Source organism: Engystomops pustulosus, chromosome 6 (assembly GCF_040894005.1).
Source record: "Engystomops pustulosus chromosome 6, aEngPut4.maternal, whole genome shotgun sequence".
In the NCBI taxonomy this organism is placed as follows: domain Eukaryota; kingdom Metazoa; phylum Chordata; class Amphibia; order Anura; family Leptodactylidae; genus Engystomops; species Engystomops pustulosus.
Genome location: NC_092416.1, coordinates 62,159,892 through 62,181,019, shown reverse-complemented (window position 1 = coordinate 62,181,019; position 21,128 = coordinate 62,159,892). Strand labels below are relative to the sequence as shown.

The window sequence follows — 21,128 nt, the reverse complement described above, 5'->3', positions numbered from 1 at the left end:
CAACAAGGCATTTTAAGCAGTAACTTATTGCTACCTGCTCTTCCACATCTTTCAATTGTATTGGCTCTCCTAAGGCAACCAATACAGCTGAAAGAAGGAGGGCAAATTCAGACTCTTGTTGTAGCTTCTCTCCAGGGTCTCTGTGTAGAGGGAAAATGGTTGGTCCAGCGGGAGGATCTCCAGAGATATTGCAGTTCTGTCACCACTTCTCACTTTTCCCGCAGTTCCTAACAGCCAATGAAGTGTTGCTTTAAAATAGTGCTGAGAGCAGCATCTCTTAAGTTGCCTGGGACTTGGTGGATTTGGTCCTATTTAGTGAGCTCTGTCCTGGGGTGATGGTCTGAGTGCCCACAGAAATGGTTCCGAGTGCCACCTCTGGCACCCGTGCCGTAGGTTCGCCACCACTGCCCTAGGAAGTGGTTCTTTGAGTTACAGGTCCAAGTAGGTTGATTAGTCCTACTGAGTCCACTCCACTCCAGCAAGATTCCTACACAATCATTCAGTAATGACCACAACTCAAGGATATTACAAATGTACAATATGCATCAGGGAATAATCACACAACACAACAGTTTATTACATAAAATGGTTGTTATTAAGATCACGTTGCATTCCAAGTAATTGCTTCATTCCAAACAAGTGAAAAAGTATAAATTATGTAATGACCTTGGAATTGATAAATACAGTACATACATACAGACCGTTCTCAGGTGACTGGGGTGTTGGTGACCTATACATGTTATACACAGCTTCCTAAATATACATCAATGGCCTCCTCTCAACACATAGGATTAAATGAACATACTGAAAATACATTAAGGATGCTTAAAGGATCTACACGAGACAAGACAGTGACCTTATAGAAAAATCTCATCGGTTTAAGAGACTGAACTGTGTTCATTGTGAAATACATAACTGAATGATTTAGAAACAGTGACCCCGCAGGTTGGAGGTGGAATGACTTACTTTTGCTGCCATGTCTCTACTTTAGACATTACATTCATCTTGGGTGGCATGTTTGCAATATTGTGCAATGATCCAGTGTTTTTGCCTAATGCGAACTCATTTCCACTGCTTATTAGTTTTATTTTAAACCTAAACTAGTCTTGCACACAAAGCTGAGGGTCAGTTACTTAGCACTAGTAGTGGTAGCCCATCCACCAGGTGTGATCCTTCTATGGTAGAAAAGCTTAAAAATGTGTGGCAGGATTTTTTGCTTCTGATTCGATTCATCTGGCTACACTAGGGTACAGTAATACGTGTGTGCAATATTATTGGTCCATACATCATGCGTCTCAGGTACTCTTCCCTTGAGCTGGGTGAGCTGGAGTGTTAACTCAAGGACTCTTCCCTTCATTCTTACCTACAGTGATATATGGAGTAGTGTAAACAGGAGTCAGTTCAATTTTTAGTGTTCCCATTCCTCAAAAGCAAGCATATATATAGAGAATCTCAATAGCCCCTACACAAGCACTGTAAAACAGTATAGTACCTCTTAGATCTAAAACTCAAATATCACATCCTCCCATGAGGAGGATATGATCAACTGTGACCAACTGGGGACACCTTAATCAATACTTTATTGATAAATGAGTTCTTATTCTTCCAGTACTGAGGACACAGTTGATGAATTTGATGCACCAAATTATTTTCTGCACATTTTCCTCCTGTAAATCCTTAATTATTAGCACCCCCATCAGTTAAATCACACATTAATATCTCACGTACATAAGGACCATTAGCTGGGTCTACCCCATAGCATGTGTTGCACGGTTTTCAGTCAGAAAGATTTTGCAACCAAAACAGTGTTGGACTTATTCCTAATTTGAACCCATGAACAACCATTAAACGCAGTGGGGAGATTAATTATGGCTTCTCCTCAAATTTTCTGGCCGAGAATCCACAGGAATCTCCCTCTCTTTTGGAGTTTCTCTGACCTGTGCGGCTCTATGGGCGTGTCAGGGTGGAGACCAGGTGGGAATGGGGGGAAATGGAAGAGCGGGCGTTCACTAACTAACTCCACCAGTTCCGATTTGGTCTGAAACTGGTGGAGTTTGTGTCCATATTTACTTGGAGGCTGGAGCCTCTTATTCAATTTTGGCGCAGGACCGTCAGCGGAGGGAATTTTAAGACTTACCATATAAACGCCATTCTTCATGAATTCCCCATGATGTCTTAGTACCACACCACAATCTTCTTGTTAAAAACAACATATTGCCATGTAGCCCTAACCTTAACTATGCTTTACTGAAACAGAATCATAATCCTTTGCAAAATGTATCTGTTCCTGGGAAAGCTGGGTGGTAACCACAATGGACTCTAGTACAGTTACCAAACATCTTTCCTACATCTTTAAGCAGGGAATCATGCTAGTTTAACAGTGTTATCATATAACTGAGCGGATTCTATTAGTTAACTGGGGTAAGCCGCAGGTTTGATGTCACCCAGTTTTCCTGCTGTTCTGAACCATGAATCTGAGAGGTTGCATAACAGTACTTACTCCAGTCCAATATTGCTGTTTAACTATAGAAAATCTGTGTGACAACCACATGAAGAGATGTATCACAGATGAACAAGGCATGTAAAAACCCAGACTCAACCTTCCTTTGATATTGCAAGATGTTGTTGGTACCACATATGTTCCCCAGATATGTGGGAGCCTTTGGCTGAGTCTTCAAGAATCTGGCTTATAAATAAGTCATCATAAATAGACTCTTCATCTACATATTAGGCAAACAAGTCATAAACAGTAATGACCAAGATGTCAAAAAAATCATATGTCCACCAAGTCAAGGTCTCTGAGGATCTGTAGGGTTGTATTATAAAACTGCAGCAAATCCAGGATAAACAAGGATTGTCCATCCACAGCCATTGAGTTTACGATGTCCTGTCCCGCAGCAGTCGACAGCAGAGGTAGACCACTGCTCCCAGAAGAACCTCTCAGTTTCATATCCATAGTGGTCTGCTCATGGATGGAAATGGAATGATAGAAAGACCAAACCATAAATGTAAGTCTTATTCGTCATCTTCATATGGTAGATGGTTAGGATGACTTCTCTTATATGTTCAGCTTAGACTTGCTCTCATGTAAACTCTTCCCAAAAGTCTGCACTTCAGAATCTTCATCTCTCCAGAATGGACATAATGAACATTGTCTCTTATAGATAGTGGTTTTATGTCGGCGTCTACAATGGATTTAACTCCTAGAAGCAGTCTATGGTCGATGTTTTGTTGAATGTATTAAATACCTAACTGAAGACCGATGTGATGTTCGAGGCTGCGCATCTGGAAGTGGAAGGATAGAGGACATCATTAATGATAAACAATAATGGGAACTTTTCCTAAATCAGATGTAGAAAATATTGGCCAATGCTGGCTCAGACCTCTGTTTGCATGACAGATGGTGGAATGGGATTTAATATGACTCATATTCAAATAGAAGTAATCAGTAAAGATTACTGCCTCTTAAAGGGGTTTGGAAAGTTCTCAAATTTACATTTTTTACCCAATAAAGCTAATTTTCACCCCCTTACTTTATTTTACGGTTTTAGCTCCTATAACTCAGTGATGGTCAGTTAAAAATTCCAGGGTGTGGGCAGGGACTCCAAGCAGAAAGTGCCTCTTTGTAACTACACCTGATGAAGGCTCTCGTCCAGAGCCGAAACGCGTTGTGTATTTCATAAACGATCCTTTAAACCATACGAACGCAATCTGCAACTGTGTTGGACGAAGCACTGAAACAAACGATAAACTACACGTGTACAAATACCTGATCCTTGGAAACCCGGCATTTTGGGTCGGCGGGCTGAAATCTTGTGGCTAGCAGCGTGCGATAACACCAAGCAGGACAGAATATAGTCCGACAAGCTTTTATTTTACCGACACAAGTGAGAGTCACTCTATATGACCATACACCGCCTGTTGTACTCCTACACTTGAATCCTTTTGCACTTGTCTTCCCCCCTTTCTGTCTATCTATCCATATGAACGTGGAGTTTCTCCATTAGTCATAACTTTCCCAGATCGTATTCTACATCATAAAGTATGGCCAAGTAAATCTTCGTTAGAACTTACTGAGAAGTGCCTGTAGCTGAGCCGACATCAGCAGTGGAGTGCCCCCTGCAAATACATCAAATACACACAAATAACAGGTTAGCAAGAGGACAATGTAGAACAGGGGTCTCAAACTCATTTTACCTGGGGGCCGCTGGAGGTAGATTCTGGGTAAGGCTGGGCCGCATCAAGTTTTCCACACAAAATGCGCTTACAAAATATCATTATTCAGATTCAAATGTCATGGCGTCTCCCAGCGCAAGGAAAGCCCCGAGCTGGGAGATGTGTTTTCTCTATGAACGCGTCCTGTGCACCGAGGGGTCCCAAGCTCCTACCGCACTGAGCCCAGTCAGGGACACTCCATCTCCCCCTCCCCCCCGGCATTTGCCTCCCCGTGTCCCTCCCATCGAAGAAGATGAAGTCGCCGCTCTGACCTGCACCAAGTGCGTTCAGAGCGCGACTTCATCTTCTTCAAGTACCGGAGGGAAGGGGATTAACCGGTTACGGGCCCTTTCCTGTTTTTTCATGTCCATTTTTCACTCCCCACCTTCAAAAATCTATAACTTTTTTATTTTTACACGTAAAGAGCTGCGTGACGGCTTGTTTTCTGCGTAACAAATTGCACTTCATAGTGATGGTATTAAATATTACATGCCATGTACTCGGAAGCGGGAAAAAAATTCCAAATGCAATGAAAATGCATTTGCGCCATTTTCTTGTGGGCTTGGATATTACGTCTTTCACTGAGCGCCCCAAATGACATGTCTACTTTATTCTTTGGGTCGGTACGATTAAGGGGATACCAAATTTGTATAGGTTTTATAATGTTTTCATACATTTACAAAAATTAAAACCTCCTGTACAAAAATTATTTTTTTGATTTTGCCAACTTCTGGCGCTAATAACTTTTTCATACTTTGATGTCCGGCGCTGTGGGTGGTGTCATTTTTTGCAAAATTTGATAATATGTTCAATGATATCATTTTTAGGACTGTACGACCTTTTGATCACTTTTTATAGATTTTTTTATATTTTTCAAAATGGCAAAAAAGTGCCATTTTCGCCTTTGGGCGCTATTTTCCGTAACGGGGTTAAACGCATTGTAAAAAACGTTATCATATTTTGATAGATCGGGCATTTTCGGACGCGTCGATACCTGATGTGTTTATGATTTTTACTGTTTATTTATATTTATGTCAGTTCTAGGGAAAGGGGGGTGATTTGAAATTTAATGTTTTTTTATTATAATTTTTTTTTTTTTTAAACTTTTTTTTATTTTTATTTATACTATTTTTCAGACTTCCTAGGGTACTTTAACCCTAGGTTGTCTGATCGATCCTACCATATACTGCCATACTACAGTATGGCAGTATATGGGGATTTTCCTCCTCATTCATTACAATGTGCTATCAGCACATTGTAATGAAGGGGTTAAAACGAAATAGCCTCGGGTCTTCGAAAGACCCGAGGCTACCATGGAGACGGATCGCTGCCCCTGGGGGAGCGGCGATCCCAGGTAAGATGGCGGCGCCCATGCGTCGCTATCTTTTTGAGGCTGCCGGCAGCTTTGCCGGCAGCTTTGCCGGCAGCCATCGCTGTGAAAGCACCCGCGATCGGTGCTAGCACCGATCGCGGGTGTTACCGGTAAGCCTTTGCTGCAATATGCAGCAAAGACTTACCGGCTATGGAGAGGGCTCAGCCTGTGAGCCCTCTCCATGCAGCGCGACCCGACCGCCGCCATGAATACACGGCGGGCGGTGCTTTTCCAGGTGGGGGCCGCAAAATATTGTCCCGCGGGCCGCGAGTTTGAGACCCCTGATGTAGAAAGTAATGATAATGTAAAAAAGTAAATGTACTAATAAACTACTACCTAATCCTACACACCATAGTTTGCAGATAGATACTCAAGTAATATAACCCAAGAATGTGAATCATCAGTGTGAATAACAATAACCTGATTGAGACTCCTGACCCCCTACATGGTGCTGATCTATAGGCTGGTAAGTATGCGTAGCAAAGAATAATAAATTTTTTTCAATCCATCTACTTTATAGGTTGGAAACTCTATACTGTAGAATACATTGCATGTAATATATAATATCTCTGTACTGTTCATATTTTTGGAGCTTCTTACCTTCCTTGCAGGTGGCTCCTTTGAAGCGGTTGAGACAGATACATCCCCCGGTCAGTGCATTGCATTGTGCGTTCCAGCCACATTCACAACTCAGGGAACAGTTTGGTCCATAGTGATTTATCCTGCAGTCTAAAGAAAAGTAGAACAGTGACAGCGCCATCTAATGGGGTCTCTCTTCAGATATTAACCCCTTCCCGCCAATGGGCTTTTTTGCTTTTCCATATTTTTTACTCTACTTTTTTTTTTACTACGGAGCATTATGAGAGCTTGTTTTCTGTGTCACAAATTGTACTTATTAGTGATGTAGTGAATATCCCATGTTGTTTATTGGGAAGCAAGAAAACTATTCTTTGGGTCAGTGCAATCACGGGGAGGCCAAATTTAGAAAGGTTTTATTGTGTTTTAATACATTTTTAAAAATTAAAACCTGTACAAAAAAAGTCTACATTTCATCATAACGTTTTCATACTTCGTACAGAACTGTGTAAGGTGTCATTTTTTATGGGATGAGATGATGTTTTCTTTGCTACCATTTTGGGGACTGTATGAACTTTTAAGTACTTTTTATTACATTTTGTATATGTTGCAAAATGGCAAAAAGTGGCATTTCGGACATTTAGACGCTATTTTCGGTTATGGAAAAGACTCCAGTCTGTCATAGCAACTGATGGTTGCTTCCCGATGGCCTCACAGGGAAAACCAATATGATGGCACTCCCACTTGGCCGGCTTTTGACTTCCGCTGATGGATTAGTCAACCAGATTCCAAGGGACTTGGATCTGTGCCAGCATGGATCGTGGCTCTTACCAGTGGGTGTTTTCTGCATTATGCAGCATACACCATGCTTGTATGGAGAAGGCTCAGCCTATGAGTCCTTTCCATACTCCCTTAATGGACTTGTGACATACTCATAATGAATTAATTCATTATTAACCCTTTCAGTACTGTTGGTCTTGGTGCCAGAAAGACAAGGTCAATTTTTGACATTCTGCTATGCACTTCTTTAAATGACAATATCTATGGAAAAGCTTTACATATCATAACAAAATTAACTTTGTTTTTTTCAATAGTTTTTATAATTACATATTTAAAATTGACTACAACTGCAAAAAAAATAAGAATTTTTGTAATTTTTCCAATAAAAGTGTTTTTTTTAAAAGTAGTAAGTTTTACCAAAATATGTTATAAATATGTGCAGCATTATTCTATCACCCTTTCCACGTTCAGCTACAGATGCAGATGGTGCATGTAATTTTGCAATAATGAAAAGTTAAACAGTTTCCTGCAGTCTATAATATGACACAAGAATTGTGTTTCTAGATGTCAGGGTTCAGGAGATATAGCCGTTTGAACTTGGCTACTGTCATGACGTAAAAAACGTCCTTTCTACAATCTGTCACAGTAAAAGCTGCCCTATATTTACATGGAGCGGTACTGAACGGGTTAATAATTTTCTTTATTCCTCAGCTCTTTACAGAGACTGGCTCACAATTATTAAAGCATTTGAGCCAGTTTTTTTGTCTTACTTTGCTCTGAAAAGAACGTGCAAACTGCTGGTACATATATTTATAAAGTGTCTGCGCCCGTTTTTTGTTGCGGCTGCACTGTGTCTGACAAGACAGAACAAAAGGGGCATGTTAGTGTTTGCGGCACAAGCGCTTATTACAAGTTGCTTATTACAATTCTCATTGCATAATAGCAGCTGTCCAGATATTTATGCCTCTTGATAGGACAATTTATAGCTAGCCAGCATGATGAGAGTTGTAGTCTTACAACAGTTGAAGATTCACAGTTAGCAGAAAATTAACTTACATAATGGTGGTATTTTTGTTGTTATGTCAGTTTTCATTAGATAGGCATGAGGGTGGATGGACCACTAGATGGCTTCTTATGCTCCAGTGCACACACTCCTTTGAGTGTGAAGTTACAATTTATGTATTTTTAGTGCATATCTAATAAAGTATATCATTATTTACACATCATACTATTTTGTGACATTTCATCATTATATCAGTTTTCTGTCTTAAATTCTTGCAAATTCTTCTTATTCATTTATCTTTTAGGGTGATTAACTCCGCTTTACTTTGCTCTTCAGACAAATTGCTCCAGATTTAGTATGAGAATCCAGATGAGTTGAGTTAAAAAATTTATGAAGTATGACTTTTCAAATAGTCTTAAATTCAGGGACACATTCCCATTTCCCCAGTGGCTCAGGAAAAACTAAGGAACTAGTTACAACATTTTTACAACATTTTAGTAAATAAAGTCACATGTAAATAGCAATACCATTGTCAACACCCCTATACTAAGTCTGATGTGCAAAACACAAAAAGAACACACACTCCGTCCCGGATGCAGCGGGACAGTCCTGGATTTTGGTGCTCCTGGGAGAGGCACAATAAGAGGGGGAACTGCTGGCTAGACACAACCACAGTAGGAGCACAATATCAGAGGGGCTACAATGTGAGGAGAATGTTTCACAATATGACAGCTGGTGGGGACACAATGTGAGTGGGAGGTGAAGGGCACTGTGTGGGGGTGGAGCAAAAGGCATGGCTTAGATTTTTCACAGTGCGCTGTTGGGACCTATGAGCTACCTTCTTAATGATTCCCACAAAATGATAGGTCCCACAAAATCAATGATAGGTCCCACAAAAGTTGGGACCTATGAGCTACCTTCTTAATGATTAATCATTGTGTTATTCAAGCTTTACCTCTACTGCTCTAAGAAACTACAACTCTTTGCTATTGTGTGGTTGCAGCAGTGGCCTTAAGCATTGATCTAGAACATCAAGTACTGTACCTAGATCACAGGTTGCTCCCATCTTCCCAGGTGGACAAAAGCAGGATCCGGTCACTGAGTCACAAGGTCCATTTCCTTCACACTGACAAATCTTCTGACAGTTCTCACCAAATGTTCCTGATCTGCAGCCTAGACGATTTAACATCATTAATTGGGACTGTTAGAGAAGGAGGCAACACAAGGCTGGATGAACTGAGCATAGTCTCCCACGTAACCCTCAGGTGGGAGATATTTATCCTGCAAGCCCTGCTACCTATCATGTACTGTGCTCTGGTGTACTGCATTGTGGCAATGTTAACCAAATGTCTAGAAAAATGCAGTAGAATAGTCGATCCCAGAGAAAACATTTACGAGACATTGTAAGAGATTTATCAGGGCTTATATGACAGAAAACTGGCGTAGAAGCCCTGAAATTATCACATTGGCTAGATTACTATCCCCTATACGCCATATCCTCATCAATGGGGTGTGGAGGAGTATGCGTCAGGCAAGGGAGTGGGCCGGCACAGGGCAGGATTGGCGCTAGCTACAGCTAGCGAACTTTCACATATATGCTTCGCTGCCACCCCACCGGATGCATTAGGATGCCTAAACCTCTTCATGTATCCGGAAGGGGAGGGATTTTATAATCCACGCGTATAATACATCTTCCCCATTAAGTCTGAAAATGTGTACATTTCTATATGCAGCTTTAGATATGACTGGAGTTTAAGATATATTTAACAATAAACCAGTTAAAGGTTTGCAATGAACTTATTGTGAATACACTTCTAGACAAAAATGGGGCTCATTTACTAAGGGTCCGAACGCCGCAATTTTGTCGGGTTTTCCGAATATTTCTCTTTTGCTCTGAATTGCCCCGGGTTTTGGAGCACACGATCGGATTGTGGCGCATCGGCGCCGGCTTGCACGCGACAGAAATCGGGGGGCATGGCGGGTGGACAACCCGACAGATTCGGACAAACCACGGAATTTAAAAAATGAAATGTGCACCAGGAAGAAGCAGTTGAACTCCGGCGGACCTCAGTGCAGCAGCGACACATGCAGGAACTCGGACGCACGATCTTAGTGAATCGCGCCAGACCTGAATCCTTGTCGGACAACGCACCGCGGGATCGCGACGTGACTGGGTAAGTAAATCTGCCTCAGTATGTTGAACACCATTTTACATTTACTGATTTTGTGTTTACTTATCAAAATATTATTCTAAAGAACTGCACTCACTATTTTGCTAGCTCTAATTGGAAATTATGCAAATCCATTTTGCAGGATTTGGTAAGGAAAACATTGCCTCTCAGCTACCTTGTACAGCTGCCCCCTTAACATCAAGCATGACTTTCAATAAAACCTAATGCCATGATGTAGGATTAATATCTATTCCAGAAGGAACAGATTCCCAACTTTAGACAGCACTGTTTCAATGTGGTTGCATCTCTTCAGTACAGTATTCCTGTCCAAAACAACATATTTCCGTTTTGCCAGAATCCTCTGGTAGAGGATCAATGGCTGTAAGTCTCCACATTCCTGCAAGGCAGTCTTAAAAAGTCTTCGTGAAGAGAGCTCTAAACAGTCAGCAAGCTTAATTGATACGTTGCAGGAAGTACATATGGAGCTCTGTAGGGCAAGAAGTTACTAAGTATCTGTGCAGGATAATTAATGTACAGTGTTGTATCAGAATAATAAGTGCAGCTCTGGGGTCTAATACAAACTACAGTATTAGAATGGCATGAATAAATGTACTATATAATGTACTATACAAAATCTACTTTTTCTATGGGTTAATTCTATATGTAAACTGAAGCACATGGATTAGACTGCACCATTACCATAAAACAATGTTCTTCATCTGAACCCTTTGTGAATATTTCCTAACCTTTCCACTTGCTGTCATACCAGGCTTCTGAATGTACATCTTGGCATTTTGTAATATATCCCATTTATAATACTGACCTTTTTCACATCTGTTTCCATAGAAACCCGCAGGGCAGCGGCAGGTCCCAGTCACCGGATCACACGCTGCTCCATTTTCACAGTCGCACATCTCCTGGCATTTGTTTCCATGAAAACCAAAGGGACAAACTAAAGAAAAAGAAAAAAGTGTTGGAATCTAATTGTTAGCAAAGGGAAACCGTCTCACATTTGAAGTTTTGATCCACCTTGCCCACTGACCATATGGATTCTATAGGCGTCCAAATTGTTTTGAAAGTTCTTTAGAGGTACTTCCCATCCAAAACGTTTGTAGTAATGTATATCCACATGGGGAGAACCTTTGTTTGTCATAAATCTATATGAAATGACTAGGCCTTTAAAAGCCTCCATATCATTTCTGTTTTATGTTGCTGTTGGTTCGTTATTCATGTGTGGAACATGTCATGTACAAGAAGATAAGATTGTAGACTCTATGAACAATTCTAAGGTTGTGTCCCATATCATCATTTGAAGACCAAGCCTTTTAGAAAAACCTCCAGCCATTGTAGCCTATATTCCCCTCGGGACTGGGAGTAGATGTCAGGACCCTCATAACACCGCCACACCCTCCTCCTTTCATAGACATTTCCTACTTCTGACAGACTGGCATATCAGGGCAGCTTACTGTGCTGGCATGCGTTTCCGTAGAACCCCCTTAAGCAGTGACAGGTCCCGGTTACTTTGTCGCATGTCCCATTGTTCAGGCAGGAACACTCCATCTGACAGCCGGCTCCATATCTCCCAGGAGGACAGTCTGTAATAATTGACAGCAGTTATCTCAAGAAGGATTTTACTGAATATTTACACTGCATTGTGCAGCCCGATACAAGGTATCAGTAATACATGTACTTTGTGCCGCTGATAAATTGAGCATGTATCTAATGTATCTGCATGGGTTTTAGGGCTCAAATGTAATAACAAAATTAAGAAAAAAGTAGAGAAGTGCATAATGTTTCAATATATTTAATTCATTAAGATGTTCAATCAAACATACCCATGCTATAATAATTTCTGCCCATTATATAACCTGTATTCTGTGGTTTTCTCATTTCACCCTCGATCTCCAATTCTTGAATACCCCTGAGCTAGTGGCTGGAGACCCGCTGCTATATGTTCCATATCTTTTTTTGTGTGGAGGATATCATATAGTAGTAGAGAACAATAATGATGTACAAGTGTTAGAACAGTACGTACCTTCCTCACATGTGACACCCATCCATCCCAGACCACAGCTGCATGTCCCATTGAACGGGTTACACAAGCCTCCATTTTTACAGGAGCAAATTTGAAGACAGTCTTTCCCATAATAGTTTTTAGCGCAGACTGAAAGAAAAAATGTGTAGGTATATGAGGCCCGTCATCCAAACAAAATCTAACAAAAATCTTTGAATTTATTGTATATGTTTCCTCAATACAACCTTTGGCAAATTTACTCTGTTTTAAGGCCATTTTGCGAAACGGGGGCTCTCTACTGTAAACCTATTTCCTAAAACTAGGGATGCATTACATAGATGCCTATTGATGCCCTAAAGTCAGACTATGTCCCACCACCAGCTTTCCCCCCAACTGGAACTTGTTCAATGTACTCTATTATATAGAACATGCTATTCATCAGGATTCTATGATTGGATTTCATACCGTGTTCACAGTTCTCTCCTCTTCTTCCCGGGGCACAAACACAAATACCAGTCACATGATCACAAGATCCATTGGGTCCACAGGGACATACATGGACACAACCATTTCCAAATCTCCCTCGAGGACAAACTGAAACAGAAAAAAACCATCATGTTCATAAAGTAACGAGGGGGTTTATCTTTGTGTTGAAAAATTCTATATGTTCTGATCCACTTACCGGTACCACAGTCAGCTCCCACATAACCTGGCGGGCAGTGGCATGCTCCCGTTGTAGCTTCGCAGTGGCCCCCATTTTTACACTTGCATTCATTCTCACAGTTTCGGCCATAATATCCACTGGTACATTCTGAAACATGAATATTTATAACACATAGTGGGGGTCCTGGTTGCTGAGGACATGTCCTTTTACATAACGTTTACATAAAGGGTTAGTAGGTGCAGAAGTATGGTGGATAACCAGGATGACCACACTCTAAACCATGTCCTTTTGCAGATACAGACACTTTTGGGACACTGAGCGGTCTCTCAATTTTTTTGGTAGATTCTTTGAAGTTCAGGGTAAGTTAGCAAATAAATTTGTTGTCAACAATGACCTACATAGGGATTTTCTTTGGTACTTGATACCCTTAAAGTGGCTGTTCCACAAGGTCCCAGTTTTTTTCTTCTCAGATGTTCAACTCCTAGAACCATTACCATTGCAGAGTATAAGGCACTTACTTAGCTGGCAAGTGTGGCCATGATAGCCTGGAGCACAGATACACTCCCCGGTCACTGGGTGGCAGTCCTGATGCTGCCCGGGACACTGACAGATCTTGGCACAATTCAAACCATATGTTCCTGGAATACAAGCTGGGTGGAAAGATATTGGAAATTTAAACTGGTGCTTGCATATGTCTATACATTTTTATAGCATAGATTTCAAGCAATTTCGACACCTAAACACCTACAATATTCAATGCGTCATTTGTTAAAAATCACTGCCACAAAAACTGACCAATCATAATATCCACAACATTAAGTAAGAAAGCACATTTTTCCTCATACAGTATTCATAAGACAATGCAAACCTCATCAACATGAAGATCTGCTTGTTACTCTTTTTCACTTACTTTGGTCACATCCATTGCCTGTGAATCCTGGGGGACAGCCACAATCCCCGGTAATATGGTTACATGGGGTTCCATGGGGACAACTACAAAGCTTCGAGCACTGGTCACCATATGAGCCCGGAAGGCAAGCTACGAAATAGTATAATAGATGTTGCATTACATTTATTACTAGTTATATTCTTGTGCATAGGGGCAGTATTATATTAGTTATATTCTTGTACACAGGGGGCAGTATTATAGTAGTTATATTCTTGTACACAGGGGGCAGAATTATAGTAGTTATATTCTTGTACATAGGGGGCAGTATTATAGTAATTATTTTCTTGTACATAGGAGCAGTATTATAGTAGTTATATTTTTGTACATAGGAGCAGTATTATAGTAGGTATAGTCCTGTATATAGGGGGCAGTATTATAGTAGTTATATTCTTGTACATAGGGGGCAGTATTATAGTAGTTCTATTCTTGTACATAGAGGGCGGTATTATACTAGTTCTATTCTTATACATAGGGGGCAGTATTATAGTAGGTATAGTCCTGTATATCGGGAGCAGTGTTATAGTAGTTATATTCTTGTACATAGAGGGCAGTATTATAGTAGTTATATTCTTGTACATAGGGGGCAGTATTATAGTAGTTATATTCTTGTACATAGGGGGCAGTATTATAGTAGTTATATTCTTGTACATAGGGGGCAGTATTATAGTAGTTATATTCTTATACATAGGGGGCAGTATTATACTAGTTCTATTCTTGTACATTGGGACAGTATTATAGTAGGTATAGTCCTGTATATCGGGAGCAGTGTTATAGTAGTTATATTCTTGTACATAGAGGGCAGTATTATAGTAGTTATATTCTTGTACATAGGGGGCAGTATTATAGTAGTTATATTCTTGTACATAGGGGGCAGTATTATAGTAGTTATATTCTTGTACATAGGGGGCAGTATTATAGTAGTTATATTCTTGTACATATGAGCAGTATTATAGTAGTTATATTCTTGTACATATGAGCAGTATTATAGTAGTTATGTTCTTGTACAGTACATAGGAGCAGTATTATAGTAGTTATATTCTTGTACATAGGGGGCAGTATTATAGTAGTTATATTCTTGTACATAGGGGACAGTATTATAGTAGTTATATTCTTGTACTTAGGGGGCAGTATTATAGTAGGTATATTCTTGTACATAGGGGGCAGTATTATAGTAGTTATATTCTTGTACATAGGAGCAGTATTATAGCAGCAATACTCCTGTTTCTAGGAGGAAGTATTGTTGTAGCAGTATATCTTTCCAAAGAGAGGCAGTATGATATATTAGTTATACTCTTGTCTGTAGACCATACAAAGGATAATGATGTGGGGGTAACATAGAGCACAAAAGCACCAGGCAAATGGTAAATCTTTGCTTCAAATGACACAACTTACGCTTATCACAGTGTTTTCCCCTCCATCCTGTGGGGCAGTCACAGGCACCGGTAATGTGGTGACAGCTATTACCATATCGACATTCACATTTTTCCAGACATTGAATCCCAAACATCCCTGCTGGACAGGCTGCAACATACACAAGATATAATTTTATCAGTTATTGGTGTCATTCAACAAACATTACAGAAATTTCCTTCAGCTCCATAGAGATTAATGGAGCAGAAAGGTCATGCACGGCTGACTGCTCCATTAGTCTGAGGAGCAACGAGACAAACCCCTCGTTTTCGCGATCTGTTGGGGTTTCAGCATTGAGACCCCACTGATCAGTAAGTTAGGCCCTATTCCATGGATAGAGCCTAACTTTAGCTCTTGGGAAAATAAGTTGCCTAGGCTGCCTCCCCTCTTTAAAAGGCTTTTTGTAGGATTTTTCTATAGATCTAACTGAATAAGCTGAGCTGCAATTCCAGGCACAGCCACAACTAAATATGCAGCAATGTGTCTGGTAAACAAGGTTTAGGGATCTTTTGTCCTTCTTGCAAGTAAAATCCATCAGCTATTTAAGAGAGGAAAAAGTATGTAGAAAAGTATCAATCTACTATGATATGATATTTTGCAATGTTTCTTGTTCAATTGTTCTGAATTTATTTTGGCTAACTTAATGACCATTTAAAATTTTATTCCCCAACATCCTCCCATACATTATGCCTTCTCCTACCTGTCTCACAAGACTCTCCAATCCAACCCGCTGGGCACATACATGCGCCGCTGCCACGATCACATAATCCACCATTTTGACAAGTACAGTTTTGCAGACAGTCATCTCCATATTTTCCTGAAGTACATTCTAGATCAGAATGAGAAATGACATGGTATCTGAGAATTTCATAATCAGTGGTATTTGTAAATGGTGTATACAACCATGTAGGGGATGTACATTATTAGCGTTTATTATTGGGTATTAAGAAATATTAGAGGATTTAAAATCACAACTGATTTTACATAGGAAATTACCCAGTTCACATGCCAATCCCATCCATCCTTTAGGGCAAATACAGCGACCTGTGATGTGGTTGCAAGTTCCTCCGTTTCTACATATACAATGCTGAACACACTTCTCTCCATAGAAGCCATGTTGACAAGCTAGAGAAATAAGTATAGAATATTCTTTACATATGTTGTCAAAGTAAATAAGTTATTCAATATGGCAATTTGTGTCACATATCAAGCGTATATGTGATTATATTTTACAGCTGTAATGCGACATTGCAGAGTTACATTGCCCTTGATCCATCATAAAGAGGCCTGTGCAGCTGTACAATGAGCTGCATAACTCTCTCCACTACTCCCTTACCAGGACATTCTCTGTGATCATGGGTTATATGTTTAGGTACCAAATAGTTATATTATGTAAGTACTGAATAAAGAATTATGTTTTATGATACTATATTGTATTATACAGAGATAATAGTAGAAGTATAAATTATCATAGTAAAATATTTTATGCATTTTCAAAATTGTTTGTAACAGCCATGTCAGACATCACCCATCTTTCCAAACCAGATATAAACATATGAAACAGCTGATCTTGAAGTACCTTGTTCACACTGTGGTCCAGTCCATCCTGGTGCACAGATACATTCTCCATTGACATGGTTACACTTGGCACCATTGTAACACTGACATGTCTCCTTGCAGTCCCTTCCATATTTGTTCTCTTCACATTCTACAAAGTATTGTATAAGAATATAAAATATATATCTATTAAATGAGCTTGAAATCATACAAGATTTAGCTTCTATACCTCATATGGCCACTGACGCCAGTATACATTTTTTTTATCAACAATTGCATATTTTGATCCGCTGTTTGGCATGTTTGTATCCCACCTGGGTCAAGACGACTTTAAATCAGCGTGATATTTGAAATAAAGTATTTATATTTTTTTAACAACTTTATTGCTTGTATACTCAGCGCTTCCTGTTGGATCCCTCACCCTCCTATGGAGGGATGTACAATAGGTCTCATCATATGTTAGCCAACAGATGGTATGGTAGTCAAGTATACAGGGATAAACTTTTTGACATTTAGTCATTACTACATGATCTACTTTGGCATTTATTATCCTATTTTAGTGTCTTCAATTGCATGTCTACTAAGATTTAGCTTCTACAGAAGCTAAAGAAAATTGGAGGCCTATACTAAGTACAAGGCACCGCAACTCTGGCCTTTAGGCTACTGCAAGTTAAATAGCAGTAAAACAATGTATCTGTTTGTTAAACAACTCACTTTGGTTGCATGTAGGTCCGAGCCAACCAACTTGGCATGTGCAGGCTCCGGTCATATGGTTGCAGCTGGCACCATTGGCACACTGGCAGCTGTTGGCACAATCCATACCATAAAATCCTTCTGGACATGCTGTAAAAAGTAACATAACAGAAATGTGAATCCATGTATCATATTAATACACATTATGGGCTTCAGTTAATCTTTTAATGTCATTTTCAGCCTGTGCTATGCAAAGCAACGTCCCCCTGATGTTTACTGGAAACCCCTCTCAATTAGCAGGTGGTAAACCACAGCTGGATGGGATGCGGCTCATGATAAGCTATGGGTTTTAGTTTGTCGTCAGCAGAAAAACTACAGATTGAAGATCGCTGTTCTGGAGTACATGCACTACTTCTGATTTCCCACAGTTCTGGTGTACATGCACTACTTCTGATTTACCATTGTTCTGGTGTATATGCACTACTTCTGATTTCCCATTGTTCTGGAGTACATGCACTACTTCTGATTTCCCACAGTTCTGGAGTATATGCACTACTTCTGATTTCCTAGTGTTCTGGAGTATATGCACTACATCTGATTTCCTAGTGTTCTGGAGTATATGCACTACATCTGATTTCCCACTGTTCTGGTGTACATGCACTACTTCTGATTTCCCACTGTTCTGGTGTACATGCACTACTTCTGATTTCCCACAGTTCTGGAGTACATGCACTACTTCTGATTTCCTAGTGTTCTGGTGTACATGCACTACTTCTGATTTACCATTGTTCTGGTGTATATGCACTACTTCTGATTTCCCACAGTTCTTGTGTATATGCACTACTTCTGATTTCCCACTGTTCTGGAGTACATGCACTACTTCTGACTTCCCACTGGTCTGGAGTATATGCACTACTTCTGATTTCCCACTGTTCTGGAGTACATGCACTACTTCTGATTTCCCACTGTTCTTGTGTACATGCACTACTTCTGATTTCCCACAGTTCTGGAGTACATGCAATACTTATGATTTCCTAGTGTTCTGGTGTACATGCACTACTTCTGATTTACCATTGTTCTGGTGTATATGCACTACTTCTGATTTACCATTGTTCTGGTGTACATGCACTACTTCTGACTTCCCACTGTTCTTGTGTATATGCACTACTTCTGATTTCCCACTGTTCTGTTGTATATTTAGTACTTCTGATTTGCAATATGTCATGTAACTAGTATTTGTTGTCATTTAATGAAGTTTCTATCTCTTTACTACTTTACTTTCTTTCTACTACAGCCCTATTATGTGACTGTCAGGACCTTCTGTAAATTATAGGTAAAGCTACAGGTGGCTGACCCCATTGTTAGACACTTGTTATATAACATGGTACTCATTAACATGTCGTCAATGTGACCAATGTTCTCAGTATCAGCCATTCTCCCTATGTCAATATCTAGAAGGAAGAAGGACCAACCCCCATCTTATCATCTGAAGCAAAAATACAGTCAACTTTAAAATTAAGCATTAGTATAGTTACCAATTTCACAGTAGGTCCCTCGCCAGCCAGGTGCACATGTACAAGCTCCACTGATGTGATCGCAGAGGGCACCATTCTCACACTGGCACTGGTGCCTGCAGTCTGAACCATACCAACCAGCTGGGCATTCTGTTGGAATGAAGAGAAACTTCAATAGTGCTATGTAATGTCACTGTTAGAGCCTATGAAATTTACCCCATAGCCATAGCAGGCAGAAGCCTAAGGCAGCCGAGTTTTCTAGGTAAGAAATCGGTACAGGCAGTCCCCAGGTTACGTACAAGATAGGGTCTGGAGGTTTGTTCTTAAGTTGAATTTGTATGTAAGTTGAGACTGTATATTTTATAATTGTAGATAAAATTATCTACAAAAATAATTTTGGCCCCAGTGACAATTGGAGTTTAATCATTTTTTGCTGTAATGGGACCAAGGATTATCAATAAAGCTTCATTACAGACACCTTACAGCTGATCATTGCAGTCTGGGAATATAGTAAAGCATCCAGAGAGCTTCACCAGAGGATTCAGAGGGGTCTGTCTGTAACTATGGGTTGTCTGTAAGTCGGGTGTCCTTAAGTAGGGGACTGCCTGTATATGCTTATTTTTTAATTATACCTTTTTCTACCTGGAGTACAGAAATTGAGAATTATGTTGGAGTCATAAACATTGGGATCATTTTGTGGTTTGGGCTCCTTGCCGTAATGTCACAAGGCCAAATTGTTCCTACATCTGTGCCTTGTTAAAATCCCATTGTGGAGACTGATTGTCCTCCTTTCCTTACCTCCTCCACTGTTTAGTGAACCCTGTTGCTGCAATTAAGATGGAGGGCAGTAAAGTGGTAGCCCACCTTTGCTGTGTCAATAGTATATACTGAGGTCCTCCTACAAAGAAGGTTCATAATACCAGGGGATTGTGGGAAGAGGAGCTACAGAGGCTACAGATGATGTCTTTGTGTCTTGTGATTCAAATTCAGCATCAATAGCATTAAACGCAGCCATTAGAAATAGTAGTAGCCAAATTACTAGCGTGGTGAGACCACAGAGCACCCTATCAGCTCCAAATGTCTGTGGGGTTGGGTTTAAATTGGGGAAGAGGTGAATGAATTGCCCTCTCTCCTGATGCAAATTGTTCTCTGACATATAGTGTCTGACTGATGCCCAGGTTGGTTGACAAATATTGAAAAATAGCGTCTGACTGATGCCCAGGTTGGTTGCCAATGCAGTAGAATATGCCTAGATGAGCCATTTCAGGAAAAGGAAGTTACATTTTCACAGCCTCTGATTGGCTGCTCCGCTGAGACTTCCTGTCTATCGTTGAAGGAGGCAGGACCGTATCATTATACATTGATTGAGAACCAATGTAGTCGTAATCTGACGTTACGAGCATATTGTATGAGAGATATTACTAGGAGAACTACGTCAGAATTACTAAAACTACTAGACATAATGTGGCAGCTTGGATCCTGCTTGGCCAGATTATTGTCTTAATAGAACAAAGGTTTGTGGTCAGGATCTGGGGGGAGAAGTAATGTTCACAAGTTTGGTCAATGAATTATCTTACTCTGATCACATTGCCTTCCAGTGTAGCCGGATTCACAGACACAATCCCCCGTCACAGGGTTACAGCCCCAGTCACTGTTGCTACAGTTGCAGCTCTTGACACAATCTGCTCCCCAGTAACCACTATCACACGCTGTGAAGCAAGAAAGAGTTAAAATAAGCCTTGAACTATAAAATCCATTGGTACTGTAATTTATGACTATTGGGTGATGTAAAGTACAGCATTACTCTATATACCTCTCCTGCAGTTGTGTCCAGTGAATCCAGGAGGGCAAGTACATCTGCCGGTAACATGGTCACACTGGCTATCATCTTGACAGAGACACCTGGACTGGCATCCTTGCCCAAACCAACCTGTGGGGCACTCTATAAATTAAAAAAAATATATTCAAAAAGGCAGCCAAAAAATCACATTAATGCTGATATATGTACAGTAAATATGCTGATATGGCTGCTACTGCATTAGCCATAGAGTGTGTCAGACCTCAGTCCAATTGTTCTGTCTATGTAAAATTTTGTTATAATAGGTGTTCTGGAATTTTACTCATATATCAGGGGGATCAGAATAAACATAGTAAATACTGGAGAAAATATAATTATTATCCTTAATCAATGGGGGCTAATCAATAGAAGG

General features: G+C 40.2%; 1 protein-coding gene across 2 annotated transcripts in view; it reads right to left on the bottom strand.

Annotated features, from left to right (window-relative positions):
* Positions 1 to 572: 572 nt before the first annotated feature.
* MEGF6 (multiple EGF like domains 6) overlaps positions 573 to 21,128 on the bottom strand; it is a 262,844-nt gene continuing 242,288 nt past the window's right edge. For both annotated transcript variants that reach the window (XM_072156315.1, XM_072156316.1), the window contains 19 exons: positions 20,732 to 20,860; positions 20,496 to 20,627; positions 18,940 to 19,068; positions 17,426 to 17,554; positions 16,734 to 16,862; positions 16,151 to 16,279; positions 15,855 to 15,983; positions 15,137 to 15,265; positions 13,706 to 13,834; positions 13,314 to 13,445; positions 12,814 to 12,942; positions 12,597 to 12,725; positions 12,153 to 12,281; positions 11,584 to 11,712; positions 10,941 to 11,069; positions 8,991 to 9,119; positions 6,188 to 6,316; positions 4,075 to 4,119; positions 573 to 3,285 (listed from right to left, as the gene is read on the bottom strand). In XM_072156315.1, coding sequence (XP_072012416.1) covers positions 3,215 to 3,285; positions 4,075 to 4,119; positions 6,188 to 6,316; positions 8,991 to 9,119; positions 10,941 to 11,069; positions 11,584 to 11,712; positions 12,153 to 12,281; positions 12,597 to 12,725; positions 12,814 to 12,942; positions 13,314 to 13,445; positions 13,706 to 13,834; positions 15,137 to 15,265; positions 15,855 to 15,983; positions 16,151 to 16,279; positions 16,734 to 16,862; positions 17,426 to 17,554; positions 18,940 to 19,068; positions 20,496 to 20,627; positions 20,732 to 20,860 — 2,315 coding nt within the window. In that variant the 3' untranslated portion in view covers positions 573 to 3,214. The remainder of the gene's footprint in view (positions 3,286 to 4,074; positions 4,120 to 6,187; positions 6,317 to 8,990; positions 9,120 to 10,940; positions 11,070 to 11,583; positions 11,713 to 12,152; positions 12,282 to 12,596; positions 12,726 to 12,813; positions 12,943 to 13,313; positions 13,446 to 13,705; positions 13,835 to 15,136; positions 15,266 to 15,854; positions 15,984 to 16,150; positions 16,280 to 16,733; positions 16,863 to 17,425; positions 17,555 to 18,939; positions 19,069 to 20,495; positions 20,628 to 20,731; positions 20,861 to 21,128) is intronic.